This window comes from Syngnathus floridae, chromosome 9, assembly GCF_059516105.1.
Source record: "Syngnathus floridae isolate MCC-2025c chromosome 9, RoL_Sflo_1.0, whole genome shotgun sequence".
Taxonomy (NCBI): Eukaryota; Metazoa; Chordata; class Actinopteri; order Syngnathiformes; family Syngnathidae; genus Syngnathus; species Syngnathus floridae.
The window spans coordinates 9,147,569-9,172,345 of record NC_142421.1 but is presented as its reverse complement, the minus strand read 5'-3'; the positions used below and the strand labels follow the sequence as shown (position 1 = coordinate 9,172,345).

The 24,777-nt window shown below is 38.6% G+C and overlaps 1 protein-coding gene across 5 annotated transcripts in view; it reads left to right on the top strand.

Annotated features, from left to right (window-relative positions):
• macrod2 (mono-ADP ribosylhydrolase 2) overlaps window positions 1–24,777 on the top strand; it is a 280,346-nt gene that overhangs the window by 239,449 nt on the left and 16,120 nt on the right. For all 5 annotated transcript variants that reach the window (XM_088384939.1, XM_088384940.1, XM_088384938.1 and 2 more), the window contains 6 exons: window positions 11,958–12,036; window positions 16,489–16,527; window positions 18,333–18,389; window positions 23,206–23,247; window positions 23,650–23,694; window positions 24,439–24,576. In XM_088384939.1, the coding sequence (XP_088241065.1) occupies window positions 11,958–12,036; window positions 16,489–16,527; window positions 18,333–18,389; window positions 23,206–23,247; window positions 23,650–23,694; window positions 24,439–24,576 (400 nt within the window). The remainder of the gene's footprint in view (window positions 1–11,957; window positions 12,037–16,488; window positions 16,528–18,332; window positions 18,390–23,205; window positions 23,248–23,649; window positions 23,695–24,438; window positions 24,577–24,777) is intronic.

Genomic DNA, 24,777 nt, shown 5'->3' with positions numbered 1-24,777 from the left:
GTTTGTTTGGGTATTTGCTACTGATTGGATATTTAACTAATGGAAATTCTCCTAAAATAGCCTCACATCAGAACACACTGTTCTGTTGGTTTTCTGAATTAACCCCACAGAAATTCTACAATGTCTAATCTGACTAGAAGTTTGCTTGACAGATTTGTCCCCATTGGATAGTCATTCCTGTTCCATGTAATATGTCAACCATCACCTCGAGTTTAAAACAATGTTTACACCACGCACAGCTACTACTAGTGGTAGTTCTCCTGCTGAGCTTTCTTTCCCCCTCCCTTTTTATAATTTCCTGTTATTACATTTCTGTGTAAATCTGCCAAAATGTGGAAAAACCTAATATGTGTTTTGTTATGGTCACCGGTTGTTAAACATATTATGCATGGTTTCTTGAGCATTGATTCAGATGTCAAAAATTAGTAGACTTTTTTTCGTTCTTAAAAACCTGTACGTGGGACCAGTTCAAGATGACTTCAAACACATACTGTAGATTTGAGACTTGGCTGCAACATCAGTTGCTTTGTATTATCATTCAAAATCAACACATGAAGTGATAATATTGCAAGACTGCAACTATAAACGGTTGTAAATTCTGAATTGGAAAGAAATTCCTGTGAGTAGATGTTCCTTGTTTTTAACTTCAACCTGGAATATAAAATAACGTACATGTGGAAAACCTTTTTAATTAAAGCTTGTACAGGTAATTATAGTTTCAAACCTATTAAAACAATTGAGCTGTCACTCTAAGTGACTGACAATGTCTGTCATGAAACGGTTCCTGCTCTTGTGCTTCTTGTTGGTTTCTTCTGTTTCTCTTTCCTCTATTTGCCCTTGCTCGAAAACAGTCAATAACACTGTCACTCTGTCAAATAGTTTTTGGCTGATTCTGTGTGCGAGTTGGTTTACTCGCCATGCTGCAATCAACAATCTTGTCTGCTCGTTGCCTGATTCCTGTTTATTATTGAAGGCAGTGTAATATTGCCATCTTGTTGAGTAGCTCCTGTGGTTGTCTGGGCTTGATTTTGTGTTAGTAAAATTAAGAAAAATACAAGCAGTGCTTTCTCTTCTGCCTGACTGGTGTCCTTGTTTGAACTTCTCTCTTTCTGCCAAAGTTCTGAATCAGGTGTCTCTAATACGACGCCTGGATGACATTTTGTTCAGCTTGAAATAACCTTGCTGTCTTTCTGAAACACCTGCAGATTTTCAAATAGATTCACAAATGGTTTTACAATTGTGAGAGAGTCTCCTCCGACCTAGATGCAGAAATTTCACCCTGTCTCTCAGTTTAAAGAATGTTGGTGGCCTTCTCTGCCCTTGGCACTAACTTCTCTATCAACTGACAATGGAGGTCTTGCATGGTCCTCGTTACAGCCTTGCTATCTTCATTATTTTTTAAATGTCACACATTTTGTCAGCATAATGTTGCATAATTTGTATTTTATGTTTAGCTTGATGGGAAACTGCAACTGGGATGTGGAATTAAACTGCCTTTTTTGATGAATTGTTCACTATTTGCCAAACTGCTGATTTTGTTTGACGCGAGTTAAATTGCGCTCACAGCCACTAGGCAGCACTCATATCTCAAGCTTTAGCTTGCAAATCAAAGCAAAAAAATAAATAAAAATTAATTAGATGAATGATAGGTCGTATCACAAAATCCACTGTATTCAATATTATTTCATTTTATTTCAACAATACCAAAATAGCAATTAATTGTCCTTGAAGAAACCGGCAGTCTGTCGTGACACTATAAAAGGATTTCCTACTTATTTTTTAGCATTGTTAACGAAACTATGTGTGGAATTGCACACAGTATACATTCAGAAGAGAGGTGGGGAGGCATGCAGTCATGCTTGTAAATGACATAACTGTTTTTTTTCAAAACTTACCTCATATCACCAATAAAAATTGGATGGATTGAATGTTGTGTAGTTAGGTTACAAAGTTCATTGTTTCATTTACTCAGGTTTTCCGTGAATCTTAGATTGCTTTCTTTTCTCATCCTAGAGCAGATAACATGTTGTTTATCATCATAGTTGATTATTTGCTCATAAAATAAATACATTTAGGATGTTCACCCTGGTCAAGAAAGTTTTAAAAGATGGAAAACATATTTAAATATTAACAGCAGCAGTGGAAGTTGGAAAGGTCAACAGTCACCAATTTGAAGATGCAATAAGCCTTTACAACTTAATTTCCCACTCCCCAGTTACACTCTATAGTTAGCTCTGCGGTTTGAACTGTTTTATTGCTCTTCTCAGACTGACATTTACATGATTTGTGTATGTGAATGCACATACAGCTGCACAATGCCACAATCAAATATTGTACAAAATTTGACTTGTTTTGACGCATTTCCACGTTGCACTCTAGCGAAAAATAATGTCTCCCTAAAAGGTCAGAATGGGTCCATACTGGATTGGGGAAAGAATCTCGTGCAACATTTACACAAGGAGCCCATTTACTTGACTCGCTGGCTGACCATACGTGATGCAATCCGGATATTCTTGGGATACTCGTTTAATCAGGACATTTAATTCAAATATTAATATAGATCAGGCTATTTATCGTATTTTGCAAACCGTTTGGTGCACTGTATTATTAAGCGCACTATCAATGAAGAATTAGATTTTTTAAAAAAAATCATATTGAAGAGTTTTTGTCTATTTGATAGATTTAGCCTGACAACTGAATATGACAGGAAGGAATTTAGATTAAAGCAAAGCAGACATCCATCCACATAATTAATCTAATTGATTTTTAAAAAATCATACTTAAGACGCACCATGTTTAAAGGTCCATTATTTTTATAAAGCATTGTATGTTAAATAGTTGTTGTGTATTTGATAGATTTTGCCCTACAACTGAATGTAATAGAAAATAATTTGCATTAAAAACAACAAACTGAAAAGCTGACACAAACTGTCCACACAATGACATTACAATGTCAATGTTATTATATAACTATTGATACATTTGATACTACCGAACTATCTCAAAAATGTTATGTTGTATCTCCTGTAAATTCCAATTATTCATGCATACCATTCAATCAGATTTACATGGCACACGAGCAGGTACTCATAAAACATGTCTGGATTTCTGGTGAAATGAGTTCCACTGACTGTTTTCCCAGAGAAATGGTGTATGAAGTAAAGTACTTTCTAATGAGTTTTCTCTTATGACCTTTCAACATGAAGCTAAACAGAAAAAAAAAACCACCACTTGTTATTTAAAAAGAAAAGACATTGCTATCATTTCAAGGTATTGTGGAGAGGAAGCACGACCTACGCACTCACACTCATCTGCATTTTCATGTTCAAGTATGTACAGGCAGGCTTATGACTTAAGCATGCATAAGATGAAGACTATGGATGATTGTAGCACAGTAAGGTTTCCTGAAGAAAGGGCCAGATTTATGTTGGATGACTACGGATGATGGACATTTATGTTGCATTGACTGCTGAATTCTAATCTTGTGAATCTCCTTGGAAATCAGACTAATGCTCAAGCAGTTTAGCTAGTTTTGCTCATGGGACTTGTGATTGGATTCCCATTTGTCTGGAAGCTTTTTAAAGTAGCCAAAAGAGACCAATCCAGCACATACCATACATTTCCCAAGATAGTGACTTAAAGCCACTGGAGCCTGGACAGTGCAAACATGCTGCAGGAAGGAGAAGGTGAACGTGGCAAATCATCACACAAAAACACACATTGACTCTTCTATATCCTGCCTATTCTGAAGGGGAATATCAAAATGATTTATGCGTGAATAATAAACATTTCTACTGTCGTATTTTGCTTCAAGCACATCCGTGGATCTCATTTGTGTTTCCCACTAGCTTCTATGAGTTTGCCATTGAACCTTGCTTCTGTCTGCTTTTACTTGAAAAAAAAAATGACCACCAAGCCTTCTTATGTGCTTTGCTGTTTAGTTGTTTTACAACTGTATTAACTTAGATTTCAAAGTGACAGCCTTAACTCAGTTTTGTTGAATACACAATATGTGTATGAAGGAGGCACCGTGATCAAGAACATGCATGCATGTATTTATTTATTTTTGTTTGTGTAGTTGACAGGGACAGTGTACCTCAATGAACTTTTCTATAGATGCACCAGAATTAGCCAAGAGGAGAAGTATGTGCCATTCCTTATTGGATCCATTTACATATTACATGCTCCACATCATGTGAAAGAAATGTTTCCACAATTTTATGCACCACAGAATGTATTTATGTGGAGTTTTTATTGTCTTTGGTAAGCCTAACATTTCATTTTTGTGCACTAATAGTTGTCGCAACCTTCACAATTTAAGTTTATTGCGTGAAGGCAAACCAGCTGTTGTGTTAAGTTTCATGAAAACCAAGTCCATTAAAAAAAAAATGGTTCCTTGTAGAAAAACAATTGGCACAGCTATACAGGTTTTGAAGTATAGAGAACATCAAACTACAGCAAGTGTGTACTAATAGCACCATATGTTCGGCAATGTTTGTACCCTGAAACTGCTTCAATGTCAAGAGACGGAAAAGAAAAAACAAATTCATCCATATCCTGCTTTTGGATCACGGATGAGCATGTGTCTTTTCAGCCGACTTCCATTGAGAGGCAGTGTACAACCTTGACTAGTCACTAGGTAATTGCATATTCCGTATTTTCCGCACTATAAGGCGCACCGGATTATAAGGCTTCAGTGAATGGCCCATTTTAAAACTTTGTCCATATATAAGGCGCACCGGATTATAAAGCGCATGGAATAAATAACTCAACGTTGCTCAAACGTTAATGCAATCACAATATAGTAACACTCAAAGTAGTGAAAACAATAATATATCAATAACGTTAATATCACAAAACACAAAATAAACACGTAAAGCTTACTTTAATAAATTAGTCTTCATCCACGAATCCATATTGGTCCATATATAAGGCGCACCGGATTATAAGGCGCACTGTCGGCTTTTGAGAAAATTTGAGGTTTTTAAGTGCGCCTTATAGTGCGGAACATACGGTACAGTACAAGTAGACAAACATAGCCAACTACGAACCCATTGTTCTGCCCAGTAACATGACGGCCAAAATAATTGTATTACTCTTCAACCATAACATTAAGTGCACTTGCATGAGCAACACGTTTGTACTCTTGTGGTCATTCATAAATGCAGTGGTGTACTACTGGATAGTTTCACACTGAGCTGTTTCTAATATTTTACCCCTCACAACAAGGTAATGTCAGTAGAAACCAAGCGTCATTATGTTTTTGAAGGCGGAATTTTGATACTGCAGATTTTTCTAATGGAGTGCCCACTGAGTGAATAGTAGGTGAGCTTATTTAACCGCAGGCAAAGAATAGCTTACGAAAATGTAATTTTTTTCAACTTATTACTGTCCGTCTTTGCCGCATACAGACACGCACAGCAGCCAGCCTCATCAGCAGAGATTGTTATAGGCCAGTGTCCAGAGGTCACATCATTACCAATGCCGTCATGGATCATAGATACAGCCCTCGCATTAGTCCTTCCTTCATCATTCCCCCTCTGACCTTGTCCGCAGCTACACTTCCTCTCATCGTTCTCATTTGAAAAGACTAAATCCATCTCCTCCACACTCCCAGCATTCCCCACAGTCTCAAACACAAGCATTCTATCATGATAATTATTGAACGATCTGTATTAATTGACAAATCCATTAGAACATTGGTCAAACACGGACTGTAATATGGTGAATCGTTCAAGGCCCCCTGCAGGTCCTGTTGGCAGGTGGGGAATCATTTTTGTTTTCTCATTCGAAATGACTTTCTGAACATTCGGTTTTTGCCCAGTGATAATAATATCTGCAGTCCTTGTAGGAGGTTATTGACACATTCCTTCATCATGGGAGGAGCAGTGCTTGTCAATTAAATAATTCCTGTGTTGACATTGCGTCAACTCTTACAAATGTATCGAAAATCCATAAAGCCTGGCCTCCTCTTTCAGAAACGTGATGTATCTTTTATAGAATTCTTCAAATTTTATATTATAGAATAGAACAATATGCCAAATTAAACATGTACCTTCTGGCTAAATTTGTTTTGGTATTTCTGAACTTTGAAGGGACTTGGCAAAAGCTGTTCAGCTCTCAGTTTGAGCAAATCATGTGAGCAATAAAATGCTTGAAGCCTCATACGTGCTGTACTCCAGCTGAGCTCAAATGTGTGGAAAAAGTAACAGATTTGTTGAATTAACATACAAATTGCTGATATATATTATCGGATGTGTTTTTCCGAATCTGGCGAGACAGCGTTTTACTGTCAAAATGTTTGATATTCTGTTCTACATGCAGCTTTAGGAGTCGCTTTGTGATGTTTTACACTGATGAAATGAGCAGGCAGCTTAGCAGAATGTTATCACTTCTATTTAGTCACACTGTGCTGAGCACTCATGCATAATTTTGTACATAAGCATTTACAAAACTCTCGCCATCTTTTAGGCAATATTTAAGTGACTTCACTGGCCGTCTTACTGCCCTCTCTGTGATTTATTCAGTATCTAACATTGATCGGCTTTGGGAGTTCGGCTTCTTCAGTCCAGCACTTTCTTCTGCAGCTTTGGTAGTAACCATCATTTGTCGGAGTCCAATGTCAGGCGTCTGCTTTGATGTATAGATGGAGGCGTTTTGTTCAAAGGGACAACCTTTTCTGAGGCCTTCTTTGAAATGATAATGCTCCAGCTTGCTGCAGGTGGAGCCTCTGCCAGGGGTCAATCAAAGTCAAACTGGGAAGCTTCTCACAGTTTTCCCCGAGTGGCCGAAGCCACCTAATCTTAACATGGTGGACCTCTATCAGAACATCCATATCATGAAAGACTCACTGGCTAGATTTTAAAACTGACCCAATTCGTATTTTTTCCCCTCCAGACATGAGCCATAACAGCCAAAAAAGAGGGGGGAAAAAAACTCAAGATTGAAATCAAGCCTCTTCCAAATGTTATGTAAAAGCACTGATTTCATTTTTCCTCGACTTGTCCTTTAAGTCATTTTGTTTTTTGTCTATGCTTTTAAATGTTAGTGTATTATTATTATTACATCCTGCTGCCTTTTTTGCAGCCGGCATAGGCCAGCGTCTAAACATCCAGCTCTCGAGTACCATCCCAAGCCCATGTAAGTGAGAAGGTTGTGTCAGGAAGGGCATACGGTGAAAAAAAAACTGTCCAAAACAAATTATGTGAGTAATTATGTTTTTGTCTGTGCTTTTAAATGTTAGTATATTATTATACGCTGCTGCCTTTTTGTGCAGCTGGCATAGATTATAATTGAGGCCAGTGTCTAAACATCTAGCTCTCGAGTACCATCCCAAGCCCATGTAAGTGGTAAGGTTGTGTCAGGAAGGGTATACGGTGGAAAAAAACTGTGCAAAACAAATTATGTGAGTTACATGCTGTGGCGACCCCTGATGGGAGACGCTGAAGGTCAACTACTGCTTACTTCTGTGTTGCCACTGCTGTTTACGTGCATTTTGGATGTCTTAGCATACGTATGTTGTCATTAATCCTCTGGCATGGTTTGGTTGAGGTGAGAAAACAATCTGACCTAGGTCCAAACCTATTTCAAATAGTAGATAACCACCCCTATTCTTACGTAGACACACGCATGCACATGGCCATATTAACTCCTATTAGGCAAGGTATTGAGGATTCAAGTGGGAGGAAATTCTAATTGGAGCTATCCACAACCCACAGCAACAGAGAGAGACCACCTTGACCTGGGTAGAACAGGGACTTATTGAACATTTTGTTGCCCCTCCCCACTGCAAGACGAATGCTAATTTGTTGTCGCTGTTCTGATTAGAATGTCATGCAAGGATTTTTTTTTCACCCACTTTTCTCTCGCTACGCGCTCTGTGAACCAGGAGACGCAGGTGTGTGTAATTACATCAGCAATAAGGCTTGGACGCGGTTCGCCTGCCTCAAAGTGAAGCCCCGAACCAAACCTACATTGTAGACAACAAAAGAGGCAAAGTCCTACTGATGATGCCTTTGATGCTGCCATCTTTTATGAGGTGATATTTCTGGCTGCTAGCATATTTTAGTCTCTAGAACAATGACACATGCATACACAAACACACAGCGCTTGTCATATAAGGAAAGCAACCTGTGATATTAAACCTTTCAAGAAGTAATTTACACTGGTTATTAGATGCACCTGCGTAATCTAATAAACTCTTAATACAACAGGTCAAACATTCTGTCAGTAGACAATACAATCAGCACTAAATACTACTAAAAATACTTTAGTACTTCCATTATACCATACTTTCTGGACTATAAATCGCTCCAGAGTATAAGTCGCACCAGCCATAAAATGCTTAATAAAGGAGAAAAAGACATATATAAATCGCACTGGAGTATAAATCGCATTTTTGTGGGAAATATATTTGACAATATCCAACACCAAGAACAGACATTAATAGGCAACAACAGGCTCAACGATACAGGATGCTAACGTTACATAAACACAAACGTGGAGCTCAGAACGTGCCTGACGTAAGATATTAAGAATTATTCAAATAACTTTAACATAAATAAGTTTATCGAACCATCTGTGTCACTCCAAATCCTTAAATCCATCAAAATCTTTGTCCTCTGTGTCACTTATAAACAACTCCACTGACTCCGGAAGTAGAGTCTGATGTCAGACTCATCGTCAGTTGCAGTTGCAATTATTCCACAGGCCTAGAGTGCCCTTATACGGTTTAGTGTGAAAATAATGTGTACTGATATACTAGTAAGTAATGTGGTAATGATCGAGTAATAATGTGTTAATAATTTCAATGTTTTAATAATTTGTCCCTTCTGAGTATAAGTCGCATCCCCGGCCAAACTATGAAAAAACAACTGCAATTTATAGTTCAGAAAACACGGTACTTAAAACAGTGGCATAGTGTCAACTATAGCAAAGTTAATTGTCATTTGGTATTAATCAAGATACCAATGAAATACAGACCTTACTATAAGGATTTTTTCATCAAGCTGACCATCCCTGCCTAAAACAGTCATGGGATCCCCTCATGTTGCGCTCACCCTTTGGCAAAGACGCTCCAATCAGGGATGAATAATGACAAGGCATGGTAGCATGCAGAGAACCCAGCTTTCTAATTAGTCTTCCATTAACTTTTTCAACCTTGCTGGGTGTGAGCAGTGGCACACTTAGCTAACTGCGCGTACACTGTACATGTGCATTTATCGTCTTGAAAATGTTGAATCAAAAATGTATGAGTTTGTTGTATATCATTATGCATTCGCTTGAATTAGTGCTTCTTTTGGATATCAGTCGGCTTACATGCCAATCAAGAGCTTTATAGAACATTTTAGGCAGCATGAAAGGTTAGCTGTGGGGTAATATTGAGATCTCGTGTGCTATAGCTTGCGATACTTTGGCATTCCCAAGCGCAATCCATTCTGCGATGCTGGTTGACCTCTGATTGGATTGAATTGTTTTGTTTTCAATTTGCAAACTTGGATATATGCAAGTCATCCATTTCAAAGTCAAACCACTCCCAGCTTCAAACTTGTATTACCTTTAAAGCCTCTGTCGTCAAGTGTATAGTTAAGTAAAACATATTAATAATAAAACGAACAAACAAACAAAAATGAGCGTTTTGTTCTTTGGAGTCAGTGATGCAACAACAATTTTGCTCAACTTCAGAACTGTATATAACTTTGGGGGCATTTTAACATTCAAGGCTCCATTCCAGGGAGATGTCATGCAGTTGAACAACTTTAAATGATCAATAACAACACTTACTGTAATTCCCCAGAAAACAGAAACGGCTGCATTTAATGTGTTCTGTGATAGAATAACATTACCAATGTTGCACTCCCTTAGAGTCCCTCACGATTAAATCTAATTCATTTATTTGTAATGTGACAGTGTGTTCCCTCTTGTGTATTTTGTCATCCTCTACCTTGTTTTGCCATCTGTGCCAATGAGCCCGGCCCGATTGAAATGCGCTAAATTAACAGGTTAAGTAACAGAATATCTTGTTATACGCTGTGAGCATAGGCTCAAAAGTAGCCTTTCTTTGTGTTTCACAGTAAGGCTTGCCTTTAGTGTTCGTTTCACAGTGGGCACTCACTTTCAGGATTAAGCTCTAGAAGAGATTAATAAAATCTTAATCTGCTATCCTACAAAAAAAGCACACAGTACATTGCCACACACATTACGTTCACGTTATCTATGTGTGCACAACTCCAAATTATTTTTTTCCCGAATTGTTTGACGGTTGTCAGTGAGACATTTTACAAATAGTCATACTCTGAATAGCTAGCAGAAATAAAATGTCCTCATCCTGAAGTAACCCCTAACATTTACTACAAAGCCCCGGTGGTAGAACTATTTATAGATTTGTGTCAGTGTGAAAACCAGAAGGGGGTCTCTTTGATTGTGAAAGTTGTTTGGTCCAGACTGGGACAAAGGCGAGCGAGATCCATTTCTTCCTCCATAGCCGTGCTACCTAATAACAATATTGACATCCATGTTTGAACATTACATCCCGCTGCTAATTGTGCGGAGAGCTTAAGATCAGGGGATGCTTTGAGAATAATTGTCAATTTTTGTCTATGTGAAGCCCTTTGAGACTGCTTGTGATTTAGGGCTATACAAATAAACTTGACTTGACTTGAGACAGTTCTTAGGTCTTGTAATACTCGGGAAATCCAAATTCATAAGTTTTTTTGCTAATTATACAGCTTTATTTAAAAAGACCATACACAGTTAGTAATTCTTTAGTAAAAACATTATCATGGACATAATCCTCACCTCAAAAATCACTTATTTTAAGGAGGTTAAAAGTTATTAGACCTTATATTATACAGGATTGAAAACAAGTGGATTTTGCAGTTCTATTCTATATTCTACAAACACAATATTTATCAGAATACCGTGTTTAGACTAATGGGGCTGCCGCATAAAACATATAAAGAACATCTACATAACATAAAGAACATTTTTAACTTCCCCAGCATGGTATTAAATTATAAATTATAAAATATATTATAAATTATAAAATATAAATTGTAAATTATGCACACTAACGTGACAGGCTTTAATTGCAACGGTGATGTCAACCCGTCACCTTCCTTCCACTTCGATGTCAATGACCAGTAATTTTACTGCCTTTGCAATTAGCAAATCAAGTTTTATCAAATCAGGATTATATTGCAAAATCAATAGATTGTTTAGCCCTAGTACCATGCTTCAACTAGTGTTGACACATAGAATATATTCTCGCTTTATTTTTTGTGATATTTTCTGTGTAATTCCTCTTTGAATTAACTTTGGCAAAGAAATGTTGTCCTATTTTTCCCTACATCATTTGAGGTCAGTTTTTTCCTTCAGGTTAAATTGTTGGACAGTTGGCAGTCAGCATTTTATTGCGCTGACTTTATAACTTTGTTGTTATGTCTGCGTTCTTCGATTTTTCTTTTTTTAACCACTCATAACACTGTAGAAGGGTAAAATTAAAAACAATTATGTGTAACATTCTTTCGAGTGTTCGAGCTGGTTTAATTTTTTTTAAAGATACCAATATCAATGTAATTATGGCTTTATTACTCCCTCATGTGAACTAAAACATGCGTTTGCCATTTTAATTTTGTAAATTGCATACTTGGTGAAAGCATTCAAAATTGCTTGTTCCTTATGTGTTGTTGAAGGATATTGCTCTGCTGTAACGTGAACCCTTTTGGTAATAGCAATTCTGGTTATGTGCTCCACCATTTGCTAAAAGCGCTCTCAAATGGCTAATTCAGGTGGTCTCAATAGGGAGGGTACCTAATCAGACTCCTGAACGAAGCTGATTGTGTCTCGCTAATGCGCAAAGTTTTAATATCCAAAATGTTCCGCTTGGTTACTCTATTATTGAACGTGCTGAGTTTACTTTGGACTTAATTGTTTTTCCTCATCCTCTTTCTGTGCAGATCACACGTGTCATTTTCTGCGTCTTCCTAGAAACTGACTTAACCATCTACAAGAAGAAAATGTCCATTATTTTTGAAGGTATGGCTTTGTTCAGAATTGTTCATTTTGCATAAGGCTGTACACTGTTTTTTGCACTTTATAATAGGCCCCACATTGTCAGTGGGAGACGAGTCTGGACTGCTGGCAAGCCACTATAGTGCTCGCCCTCAATTACTACGAAGCCACGCTGTCGTGACACATGCGGAGTGTGCCTTGCTGAAATAAGATTTTTATTTTATTTTTTGTTTTACACATTGTCACAACCTCCATGAAATTAGATTTTTTTTTAAATAATTTAGGGTTCCAAATGAATGTGGCAAGAAGCAAATTTCGTAATTCATGCCAGCCTCGGATAATCCTTGCTTAGTGCTCTTCAATTCTTTATGTGCGATAAACATCTGTTACATTCTGCTCCCGTTCTATTTTACGGCTCTCCCTGACGCCCTCCATCCTTGGTAGCAGCATTAATTTTTGGCGAGGGCAGAAGGCGTAACAAGTTCTGATGGAGGCTCCATTGAGGATTGGGTTGAATAGCTCTGGAGCCATTCAGCTGAGGCTGTCTGGCTTTACCAGCCTTGCATTACCTCCCATTTACCTTACTTTTCACCCCCCACCTCCCCAACGGAATAGCGGCTCTCAGGCCTGCGTCTCGCTTCTCCCAGATGGAGAGTGTTTCGTTCCCTGTGTGCGCCCATCATCTGTCCTGCTCGCCTTCCTGAAAGATTACATTCTCGGTAGAGACCTTAATTATATCGCCTGCCCTGGTGTACCCAGTCCCCGTCTCATCATATTAGTGCTCTGAGATGAGAATCTGGAGCTGTTGTTCTCCAGTTATCACTCCAGCCACTTACAAGAGCTGTCACTGGATAACTGCCCTACATCTCGCTATAAGCGGCAATGGAGGAGAAACATAAGAGCTATCTCTGCTTGTCACAGAGAGAATGTTTGAGATTCAGTGGCGATATTGTTGTGTTAAATGTCGTCGCTGTCGGGAAGAATCCTTGCATTTCCAAAGTCATTACTTTTGAAGATTTTAAAAAAATCTGTATTTTACCTTAGTTAAGAGACATTGCATCGCTCAAGTTGGTATTATACATTTGCTATCGTATGTTGTGCACTAACGCAGTATCATAAAAAAGAAACATTATTATTATACTGTCCCAAATTAAAATGGCACGGACACTGCTTCTGCCAGCTGTTCACCACCCCCACCGGACATACTAAAATCTTTCATATCTCAAGCTAATGTTTGTAGTTACATCATCTTCCCAAACAGTTTTTTCCAGAGTTCTAATATTGTCTTAAATAGTATAATAAGGTGACTAAGAAGAAGTAATAGGTGTAGATATATCAGCTCACTCAGATTTACCTTCATAGCCACGGTAGTTTTCCGTAACTGTGATCTGCGCCCGTGTGTGATGGAGATGATGTGAAACCTCTAAATCTCTTTAAGTCTTTCACATTATTTGCATAGTCAGTGACAGCCGCAGCAACTCAATAAATAAATATGGCAAAAATAATTATAACACAATTTCTGCTGTGAATATGAACTTGACACCATGGTTCTAAGGCCTGTCTGGAAGCTGATAGCTTTGACACAAACAAAGAAATGCTGATTGGGAGGAGTGCAACACATTCAAAGACATTTAGCCTACGAAGAATGACAGCAGGTGTGTATCAGAACATTTCATTATCCTCACAGTCGGAGACAGGCAATCAGATGTCTTTTGCTGCACCATTCAGTGCATCACACGGATACCTGAGACAATGTTGGGTCCCCTGACATTGTTGAGCGTTTGATGTGTCACATCACATGGACGCTGCCTATTATCTTTTGCTCTACTCCTCACTTGCTCTCACTTAGACCTCGTCTTCAAGCCACTTGTTCTCCCCTTTCCTCTGCTTTATCATTTACAAGACCCTGCCCAAGAGTATTGTGTTGTCATGCATTTCTTGATGACCATGAAGTATAACAAATCCCTGAGGCGAAGCACTCTCATAATAAAAAGCAAGTCAGGTAATCCCCTATGTATCTTTTGTATTTATTAGATTTTTTTAATAACAATAATTTTCAACATTTCCGATTCACACTATAAGCATTCGGGAAAAGAACCATGAGAAAAATAAAGTAAGCATTTGAGATGAACAGAAACTTCAAATAAGAACTTCCGCTTCATTTCGTCTGGAAAGAAGATTATTGCAGTTTTAAAGATAATGAACATTTTGTCATTTCAAATAAAGTTTTCCCATCAATCAAAGCAGCCCTGTATGAAAATATGAATAGGAAAATCAATTAATTGAGAATAACATATTGGGTCGTTTTTGATTGACGCCATGCTTGCCTTGGCACAAATAATTTGCAAGCAGTGAAGCAGCTGTGGTTTTAGACGGTGAAACCACATTGAAATTGATTCTGGTTACACTTCTCTACTAATGTGATCAGGGTGGCTGCCCTCAAGCTGGTTTCCATCATTTCATCCCCTCGGTGAGCCTCGGCGCTGACAGTATGAAACCAGCCCTCAAATCCGTAGGGGCCGTTGTGTTCTCGCCAACTGTTTCACTGACTTTGCGATTGACAATTGTTTACATGGCTGTTAATACTCTCTATACTCCCAATTCCATGCCCCCACAACCACCTGTCTGTGACAGAAGCGTCTGCCCTCCACCTCCAACTGCTCGGGAAATGGCAAAGCTGCACTGTGCACACAGTCACACACACACACATAATATGTTGACAGAGGATATGAGGGGCAGCGGCAGCCCTGTGAGGGGTGAAAATGAAGTCTGTGTTGGTTTCACAAGGATTTCCCTCAGAGCTGGGAAATAAGATGACCAGAGTGTGTTAGTGATGCGATCACCAGAAAGCACGCTGGATCACACCTCCTCAGTCAGTTTTGGCAGATCTAAGGATACACTTTAAGCACATCTGTCAACATGTTCAAACATACATTCCAGATAAGTAGAAGTGAGCTAGGAATGGAACAGAACTCTCTGCAGGGAAAGTGCGGCTCACCGTCACGGTTAAATGTAAAAACCACAAGCGGAGAATTTGAGGGAAAACAATTTGAAGATGCTCCAATTTTATTCAAATCTCTGACGTGGATTCGTCAAGGTTTCACACTTGAAAACGAAGACAAGGGAGTGAAAACCGTACTGATACATTTTACGGTCTGCAAGTGTTGCCCGTTTCGTGTCCCGTACTTTTATGGAAACACAGATGTCTATTGAAAATGATTTTGAAAGGGAAAGAACAAGCGTCAGAAAAAGTTGTAAAATGGAGAAATAAAGCAAGGTACTAGATGAATGAATGGAAGCAAGAATTTGTGGAATAAAGGAAGGGAGGAAAGGAAGAAAGCAAAATATTTCGATATTTTCTTGATTAGATTGAAAATAGGAGAATGTGTCAGTCAGCGAGTAACTGAGCGAGCGACTGCAGAAATATTGTGAGGGAAGGGAACAAAGAAGAAGAGTGATGAGTGGTAATAATGTGATAGCATGTGACAGTGGCTGAGACTCTCCATGTTTCCCAAAGCAGGCTTAGATGAATGCACTGAAGCCTTTTATTCCGTGCTATACAATAGAAAAAAAGCCTGTCACTGACTCCACTGGGAGCTCTGATGCGCTCAGAGCAGATGACAAAAGCCTTTCATCACATTGGATGCTTGCTCACTAAGGTGCAGTCATGACACAGACATGTTCTTGTACCCATTTTGCCCTTAAACATATGAATAGCATGTGTACATTTCTCAAGGCAGCACACAGCATATGGTGTCATGCTTTAAAGCTTTGAGCTGCATGCTGATCTGAGCCGAGACTGTGTGTTTGGATAATGGGAGCCGAGCTCAGTTGCTCTCTGTCTGCCTCGGAAGGAACATTCGTAGCCGTCCTCTCATCTCCCTCTTTGCAGCTAAACTCGTCAGAGTAGAAACACCTCTGGTTCACTCTGTCAGGCGCCGAGAAAATCAGAGATTTTTAAGACCCGGTTGTCCAACTCGGCTTACATTTCCTTGTACTGGGAGGAAACGGAAGGTTTTGTGTAATATATGCTGAGCTAACTTCTATAGATTAATTGAAAAGGGATGTCTCTCTTGCACACACATACACACACACGCTCACACACAAAGTGAGTCATTTTGATGTAGTAACTCACTAGATCCAAGGATGTCTGGTATTGCAGTTCAGAGAGCCTGTTATGAAATGTCTGATCTGGTGTAAGGGTAAGCAAAAGGATTTGAGATTTATAAAAAAAAAATAAAAAAAAAAAAAAAAGAGCGTTATTATAACTACCATTCCCACAGAATGTATCGTCTACATTATTAGTGAACACAGCAATGGAATATCTCTCACTCCATCACATTTCAATGAAATGTTAACCAGACTTGCAGGACACTGTAAATGAAGTACTTGTAATTAGAATCAAGAAACATATTTTGTAGATGTGTTGTATCAGCTACAAGCTTTGACAGGCTGTCTTTTCCCACCTTTCCCCAGACAATGAGATGGAGGTTGCAGACGAGCATCTGAAGGGAGGTGAGTGACAGAATATTTTATGGTTGCCTTTTCACCTTAACACCTCCCTTTCCTGCACACACAACCTGAGTGAGTGGCAGAGCTTCGCCTCGTGACAGTGATTTGCAAGGTTTTTTTTTTTATGTCTTCAGCAGAAGAAATTGAATGTTTATTCATCCGCTGACAAGTTGAATCACGATGTTGCTGCTGTTAAAAATACTTAATGCCAGCTAAGGGTACACTGCTTTACAAGAGCTTATGTCCGCTGCTAATTCCCAGCGTCAGTCCCTTCATCCGGCTCACTGGCACCATGCCTTCAGACCACCTAAAGTGAGCGCCAAAGCAACATCTCCCAGCAGCGTGTGCGAGGCTGGAGAACAAACGCAACCACCAACGCGTCAGTCTTTTATCGCTGCTCCATCTTGGCAAGTGGCCTGTAGCACCCAGATACTGCTTATCATGTTTTAACTATTGACATTTGTCCATGTGCCGTCGTTCTGAATAAAGACAAAGCACCATTGACAATTTACATAAACAAGTGAGAAGTTCAGCTGAGTGTTTTTGTCACCTTGGGAATTTTCTGTGAGCGTGAGTGAGCTAGATTTTGTTCTGTTTGTTGGTAAGCTTGCTGTTTTTGTGTGCTTGTTTATTTTCTCTTTTCAAACTCTGAACTGCAATCTGAACCAGAGTCACCCGGCAGATGAATACAAATACTGTCTGTTAGAGGAATTTAGTTTCTTTTTTGACATCTGACGTCCCCTGCCGTAGAATAACAAAAATGCATTCAAAGTATAGCTCACTTCTCTTTCATGTATCATATATTCTGATTTGTGTTTGGTGTGCTTTAATTTAAACTGCTCTTTGATTTAAGTGGCTTTATCAACAGTTAACATTTATTGATAACGCTGATCAACAAATATACATGATTTTTTTGGTGTGTGCTGATTCTGGATCAGCTCTCGTTTTTTTGTATAGCATATCAGGTTTTTGTCATAACAATAATGTAATATAGTAATATGTATTGGAAGATATATGAATTAATGCTTAGGTTCAGCAACCAGTTCATTTTATTTTTCTGAAATGTCATTGCTATCAATAACAATGCATTGAAAATTGTATAGTTCAAACTAAAAAAAGAAAAAATGAACATATCTTGAAAAAAAAACTTGATGTGCTTGAAGAAAAATAGACATATTTTAAATCAGCATCAAAAATACATTTAAAGATGCATAAACCAATTTCTGATCAAAATTTGGTTTTGGCCAGTCTAATGAGAACTAACAAATAGTGTGTGTGTATGGGGGGGGGCAAATTTGGTTGAGGGAACTTTTCCTGATCTGTTATTTACAGTTAGTTTTGAACCAGATGTTACACCACATCACCTTCCAGCATGAGGCTATTTCAATGAAACTTCTCATGTCATATTGCCAGCACTGTCCGAGTCCACACGGGCCTTTTTTGAAGTGTTGCCTTTTTATTTTGCGCCATCAGCCAGAGTTTGACTCACTGCTATATGGAACCTATTCAAAGGTTCGAATGGCTGCCGAATGGCTCACATTCTCTAGCAGATTTTTTCCCCCCAACAGTACTCTGGGGTCGCTCTCAAAGCCTTGCATTGCGAGTCAGATTTTGTCAGGGAGTTATAAAACAACAGCATGTAAAAGCATTTCACTCTCCCCTTGCACTGTTGTCCTGGGGTCAGCCTATTCAGAATAACCAAGTTGGAATAATAAGTCTGAGTCCATCATGCATTGTCTGTTTATCGAGCAGTCGGATGATTTGACAATCTGTTACCCTTGTGTCACTAAATCGTTATTTTCTTGCAGATAACACATCACCGTCTACAAAATCAACAGCCAAGGATGACAGTGACAATAACAGAGGTGAGTGTGAAGCACTCATACTATTGTTTCCACCTGCAATATTTACAAACAACAATGGTCATTTTTGACAACATACTAAAAGCTATTTAATATTTAAACGTTCTTATTTAACTACAAGAAAAGTGGAAATATTAGTCATCTGTACTATGACCATTTTAAATACAGCACTATTGTGCAGTTATGCCTGATAATTTAGCCATTTTATTTTGGATGTAAGTGCTGGTAATGATGACTCATCATTGGCACGTTTATATGTATTTGGCGGGAAAAACAAGTGTCTTGTTTTTGGCAATTGCTTCATTGGTGACCAGTCATAGTCAGCACTCAGTATTCTCAAATTCCTCTTTGGTCAAATGAATACAGCAGCATGAAGATTGGTCCTTTTCAAACAAATGTTTTCTGGGAGGCAAACTTGTTCAAGAAGCCATTATCTGGCTATTCTGCAGCTTCAGCCCCTTTGGATGTGTAATATTGAAACAATTATAGGCTTCTCCAATACGATGGACCAAAGATAATTAGATTCTTACACTGGAGGGTGTTAGTAGGCAATTAAAATGGTACACCATCCATTTGTCTTCAAGCCTAAAGGTTGCAGGGAATTTTTAAAGATAGCAGTCATGGTTGTTTTCCCCGGAGGGATGGCTCATTGTGCTGATTGCGGAAGGCTGGACTAGATAGCGCAGTCACTTCAAGGGCGTCAATAATTCGGTGTTTCTTAAACAAAGTGCAGTTTTGCTACCTTCCTGTCTGCCTGTATTTCAATCTCCCTGTTCAGCATACATTCCTATATAATCTTGCGAAAGCTATTCAAAATGATTCACAAATTCAATCAGTAGCATTAGGAGGCATAAGTATTTTGTAATAATCTTTATAAATCCTAATTTATCAGGCCCTCCAGCTTAATAGTAACTAATCCATTCACAAAAGGCCCCGGCACAGCTTTCGAGCATGGGAACACTCAGTCCTTGAGACAACCTCTCTCACAGGAAGAGAATAAAATTATTTTGTAGTGGCTCCCATGTAAAGGTTAGGTGTGGATTGAGCGTATAGGGGGGGGATTGATCATAGAAAATACTCAGATAGGACAAAGTGTAGGAAATGCACTTTCAGAAGGAAAAATAAATAAATAAATAGCACATCAGCTATGCGATATTCATAATTCAAGATGCTTGAGCGTCTCATACAACACCAAATGCTTCCGCTCAAAACCCAATGCACTTTATCGGTTGCCGTTCATATATGGAGCACTTGTTCGTATAAATTATACTCTGTTGCAGAGCTGCTGGAATGTGTCTGTCAATATGCGTCTGTGTGATGCATCACACTCCTCGGGGAACTTCATGCTCCTCACACCACGGGTCAGCCGTGAGAGGCTTTTAGCTGTTGTACAGATGAAAGGAAAACATTATGGTTGCTTCCAAGTGTGCTTTCTTGAAGAAAAAAGAAAAAAAACACTGCTTAGAGAAGTGACACATTATAATAATGAAAAGAAGCACTATTATTATGTACCGCAGAAGGTGCAATGTGTGGAAGGCAAAAAACACAAATAAATCCAAGCATCATCTTTTATACGGATGCCCACCTTGTTCTCGCAAGTTTACTTGGAAATATGTTTTCGCAGCACCTTCTCACTTGACTACTTTGCAGCGGCAAACAAAGCAAAAGTGCTTTTGGCCATACGTTCAGTTTTTCCTCGAAACAGGTACAATGCCATTAAACTGTTCATAATGATAATGGTGTTGTCATAACTGACTCTTTGAACGTTTGTGCAGTTTATACTAAAAGCGTCATTGGATGATCCTTAACCTTGCTCATCTTAACGCAAGTTCGTGCAATTTACAACTTAAGTTTTTCCTCACATTTAAAACTTGTCTTGTATCTTTTCATGTACTATGTGCACCAGAAATGTTTTTCCCAAATATGTCAAATTGGGAGAAATATGCATTTCAATTGACAAGTTTATTTGTGTTTCTTGACTACCTAGGCCAAAACACAAGAACAGAAGACTCATTCACCATAGATTTGTACTGAGTTTGTTTTTTTTGTTTTTTTTTTAATAGAGACACCTGATTTGGCAAGCAGCCTCGTAGTGTTTGCTATTTGGCATCAGGGTGGTATTAGTGAGATTAGTAGGTGTCACAGGGCACAATAAAACGTGAACCTTGAGCCAGTAATCAATGTCTTGCTGGACGTGTTTATCTGGGTTGCTACAGTTTCTGGTAACGAGAAGAGGAAAGAAAAATAGCGGTGACTGCGGACTGTGCATGGAGATAAATAACATTGAGTGGGCCTACGCTCAGCCACTCCACAGGCATCGCTGACAAACACTGCAAGAATTATTTGACTGTGAGCTTATGGTCATCATAATGGCCTTCTTGCACGTGCCTCATCTTATTTTTTTTTTCTTTGCTTCAGTTGGCTTATATAGGAGGGGTGGATGAGAGGGCAGTGGAAAGAATGTGTTCGATTTTCATTTATTGCCGAGTATGAACTCCATCTGTAGCTATCCACTCAAGTCAAGCAGGACACAGAGGGAAGGATGCATATCAACTTTTGAATCATTTATTTCCTTGTAATACTTAACCCTGTTGTTGTCATGAATAAATCATCCACATGTCTGAAAGACATGTTTTTTTTTTTAACAAAACACGACTCTTAAAACAATAGGAACATTACAATATCTAAAACATATATATCCTCATTAAGGCTGAGTGCTCTAGTGCGGGTTTGAGTTGAGAGCTGCTTTGTATGTAGGTGCTGACCAGTAGTGAAGTATCTTGGACCTGCAGTCACAATGAAAAGGGGGGGTTAGGTACTCTTCGTGTTGGAAAGAACGCTTGTGACAATGCTGCCACCTGCTGTTTGTAACGCACGAGTGAGTTGGATGTTGAGGGGGGGGTGTCATTGTGGAGACACTTCCTTCTAATGGTCCTAATCTTGGAGCCATTATAAATCACAGCTGCCCTACATATGATGTTTTGTCACCCCGTGTTCGCGGGGTATTCTTTATTGCAGATTGAGCACAGTTGTTCTCAATAAGATCAATATAAATGATGAAATCATGTGGGGGAAATTGCATTTAGCCTCTTTCCACGTCTGATATGTTGTTTGGGATCACTATTTTATGATTATGACAGTCATTCAAGCATTTTCAACGCAGAGTGTGACCTCAGCCTTCATCTTAACTTGCTTTTCCCTCTAAGGTATTCCATTTGGCCCTCTCGGTGAGGCTCCATCTCCAAATGTCAGTCATGATTAATAGAAAGGATTGTCATTGACTGCGTGTCACCGGTATTCGGCATGATGGACAGAGGCAGCCACTCCAGATAAACATGCAGTGACGCTGGAACTGGACTTTTATTCCATTTAATAGAGGCTGACGTTTGTATTGTTCGGCATGCACGGCAAAATTGTGCAGATATGGAAAATGGTTTGTCTGTGTAGCTTTTGGGGGGGAAAGCAATTATAGAAGCTGCACAATAACCATTGTGTGTAACATGTTCTCTCATTGGTGTCATGGCTTCATTTACTGACGTCATTAGTTGACAAGCAGTGTGTGTGTATGTGTTAAAGGCGCATGTCAATTGCATGCATTTTGGGTTGCAACTGAAAGGATGACCTTAGTTCCTTAAGTAGACCAAAAATGAAGGTTTTCTCAATCATTAGATGAACAATTCTTATTGTCTAATAATTAATTAGGGAACCGTACAGAGCCAACTGCTTTTAAAATGATGTGCTGTACATCCGTTCTTATCTCGTGAATAGTATACGACAATAATGTAGCTGCATCACTCAGTACCACTTTAACTCCCTGTGACCCCAAACAGTAAAAGCCGTATAGCAGATGGACAGATGGATGAAATAATAATGCATTTACAGTACACTTGAATGGTGTTGGTGTAAATGTGCATTATAAATAGCAACACATAAGTAATTTAACTTCACTGCAAAATTAAGCGAACGCTTTTTTTATTTATTTATTTGATTTTAGGCTTCTTCGCCACGTCGGTAAAATAAATGTGACCCCTAACAGATGAATTGCAAATGACGGTCGGGCACAATGTGAAACAAACAAATTTGAATTCTGTCTGAATCAGTGTTGTGACAAGAATTGAACCCCCCACAGTGTTAAATATATCCTGCCATTCAATGGCCCAGACGACTCAAAAGTACTAACTGCATAGATAGATAGATAGATAGATAGATAGATAGATAGATAGATAGATAGATAGATAGATAGATAGATAGATAGATAGATAGATAGATAGATAGATAGATAGATAGATAGATAGATAGATAGATAGATAGATAGATAGATAGATAGATAGATAGATAGATAGAATATATTACTACTGGAGCATATAGTTGGATTAAAAATGTGACCTATATGTGTAATCTGTCTCCTCTGGTCACAGTAAATATAGAAATAGAGGTGGAGAAGCATTCAGAAGATCCTTTTGTTGTGCGGCATACATATATACAAGGACGTCTCTGTTTGTGTTCCACCCTCCTTGATGCTTGAAGTGAATGATAATGCAATGTTTTGTTTTGTTTTTTCCAAAACTTTAACTTTGAGACCTATTTTTAAAAAACACTGTTGTTGTGTTGCTTCAATGAGTTAAAAATGGTCCTGTGTTTACGGCCTCCAGACTAAAGCAACACAGGCTAAAACTGGAGGTTCATGATTTATTTCGAGGTTCAACATTCAATATGAATCATTAATCATGACAAAATGTTGCCATCTTTTGCATGTTTTGTTTTCATATGTGCCTGCCGTGCTGGTATTCAAGTGATGAATATTTTCTCCTCTTTCTAGGAAAAGAAGAAGAAGCAGGTGATGAAGACAAGGCTGACGACGGTAATGTCACTTTATGGCTCATTAACATGCTCACAGCCCCTTTGCTCTGCCATTGTTCCTTGGTGTCATTTGTCATCAAAAATTGAATGTACTATTCGCTCCACTTCAGTATTTCCAACCCACATGCCAACAATGCAACAAAAAAGAAAGTTCTCTTATCACAGACGCTCGGAAGAAAGAAATCCCTCAATTATGTATGGCTTTGGAAGTGACATTATTTTCCCCTTTCTTTTTGTCGCTTAATTTATGCATGCCTTTGTTTTTCCATTGCTCACACTGCAGTACAAAGACAAAGCGACATGAAGCGATGAAATGAAAAAGCTGTTTTAGGTGATACCAAAAGGCGAGTCATTTTGACTCTCGGCGTAAATATTTTCTACTTTTTGAACTCTTTCTTTATAGATGCGGAAGGAATTGAAGACGTGGTGATGGAGAGTCAGAACCTAGGTATGGTAAACTTGCAAACAAAGTCTATTTTATGGGCTTATGTTAATGTTTGAGTTTATATTGTGCAAGCTGATCAGACATTTTGGTAGTGGAGAAGTTAATCACACACAAATAAACCTGTTCCAGGAGCTCCTAAAACATACTTGCGTGAATTTATTTTGTCTGCTTGTTGTTTGTTATAAAAGGACCGCGGTGAACAGAAAGCAGGAAATATTTCTTGTCTGAAACTTTTCTCCCTTCCTCTGTCATTAAGATTCAAGATTTGCTTTGCTGTCAGGGATCAGCACCTTGAATCTCTTCTTATTTTATGTAAATCCTATTCCATTGACAGAATTTTGACAAATGGAGCAGATAGAGCATCTCCAAACATGAATTTTGTCGATTTTCGATAAGTGTGTTGTGGTAAATGCTTCCCTGGTTTGCTATCCAAGGCATTAGTTCTGTAATTAACCTTCTCGTGAGACATAAACAGAAAGGTAGGATCAACCACAAGAAAAATACATAAAACAACAGCAACAGAATAATGCTGCTCATGGCTACATTGAGGGGAGGGGGGGAGTAAATAAAAAAAAAAGCCTCTTTATGAATAAACAATGCTCTTATGAAATATTTCCAAACAGACATGAGAAACTCAACACGCTCCATCATTGTTTGAAGACTCAACTTGTGTGAAATCTTTAGTCAGATCTAAATTAATCCTTCAAAACCTTTCATGTTTTTTTTTTTTTTTTGTTGCTGGTCAAGATGAAGATTTGGGCCTTGAGGAGCTGAATCAAGAGGAGGATGAAAATAACAGTCAAGGCCAATGTGACGATATGGGAAGTGAACACAATGAACATCAGGACACTGTCATTGAAAACAAGGATCAAGATGAAGACAAAGGTACAGAAATTGTTCTGTACTTACCACATGTGCTTACCATATAGTCAATTCACACATTCACACCTATGAACAATTTGAAGTCGTATTGTAACCTAACATGCATGTTTATGAAATGTGGTTGGACGCTTGACGAACCGGGATAAAATCACAATTTACAATATTTGATTTCTGGGGACTTTCACTTGCAATGCAACTTCAGAC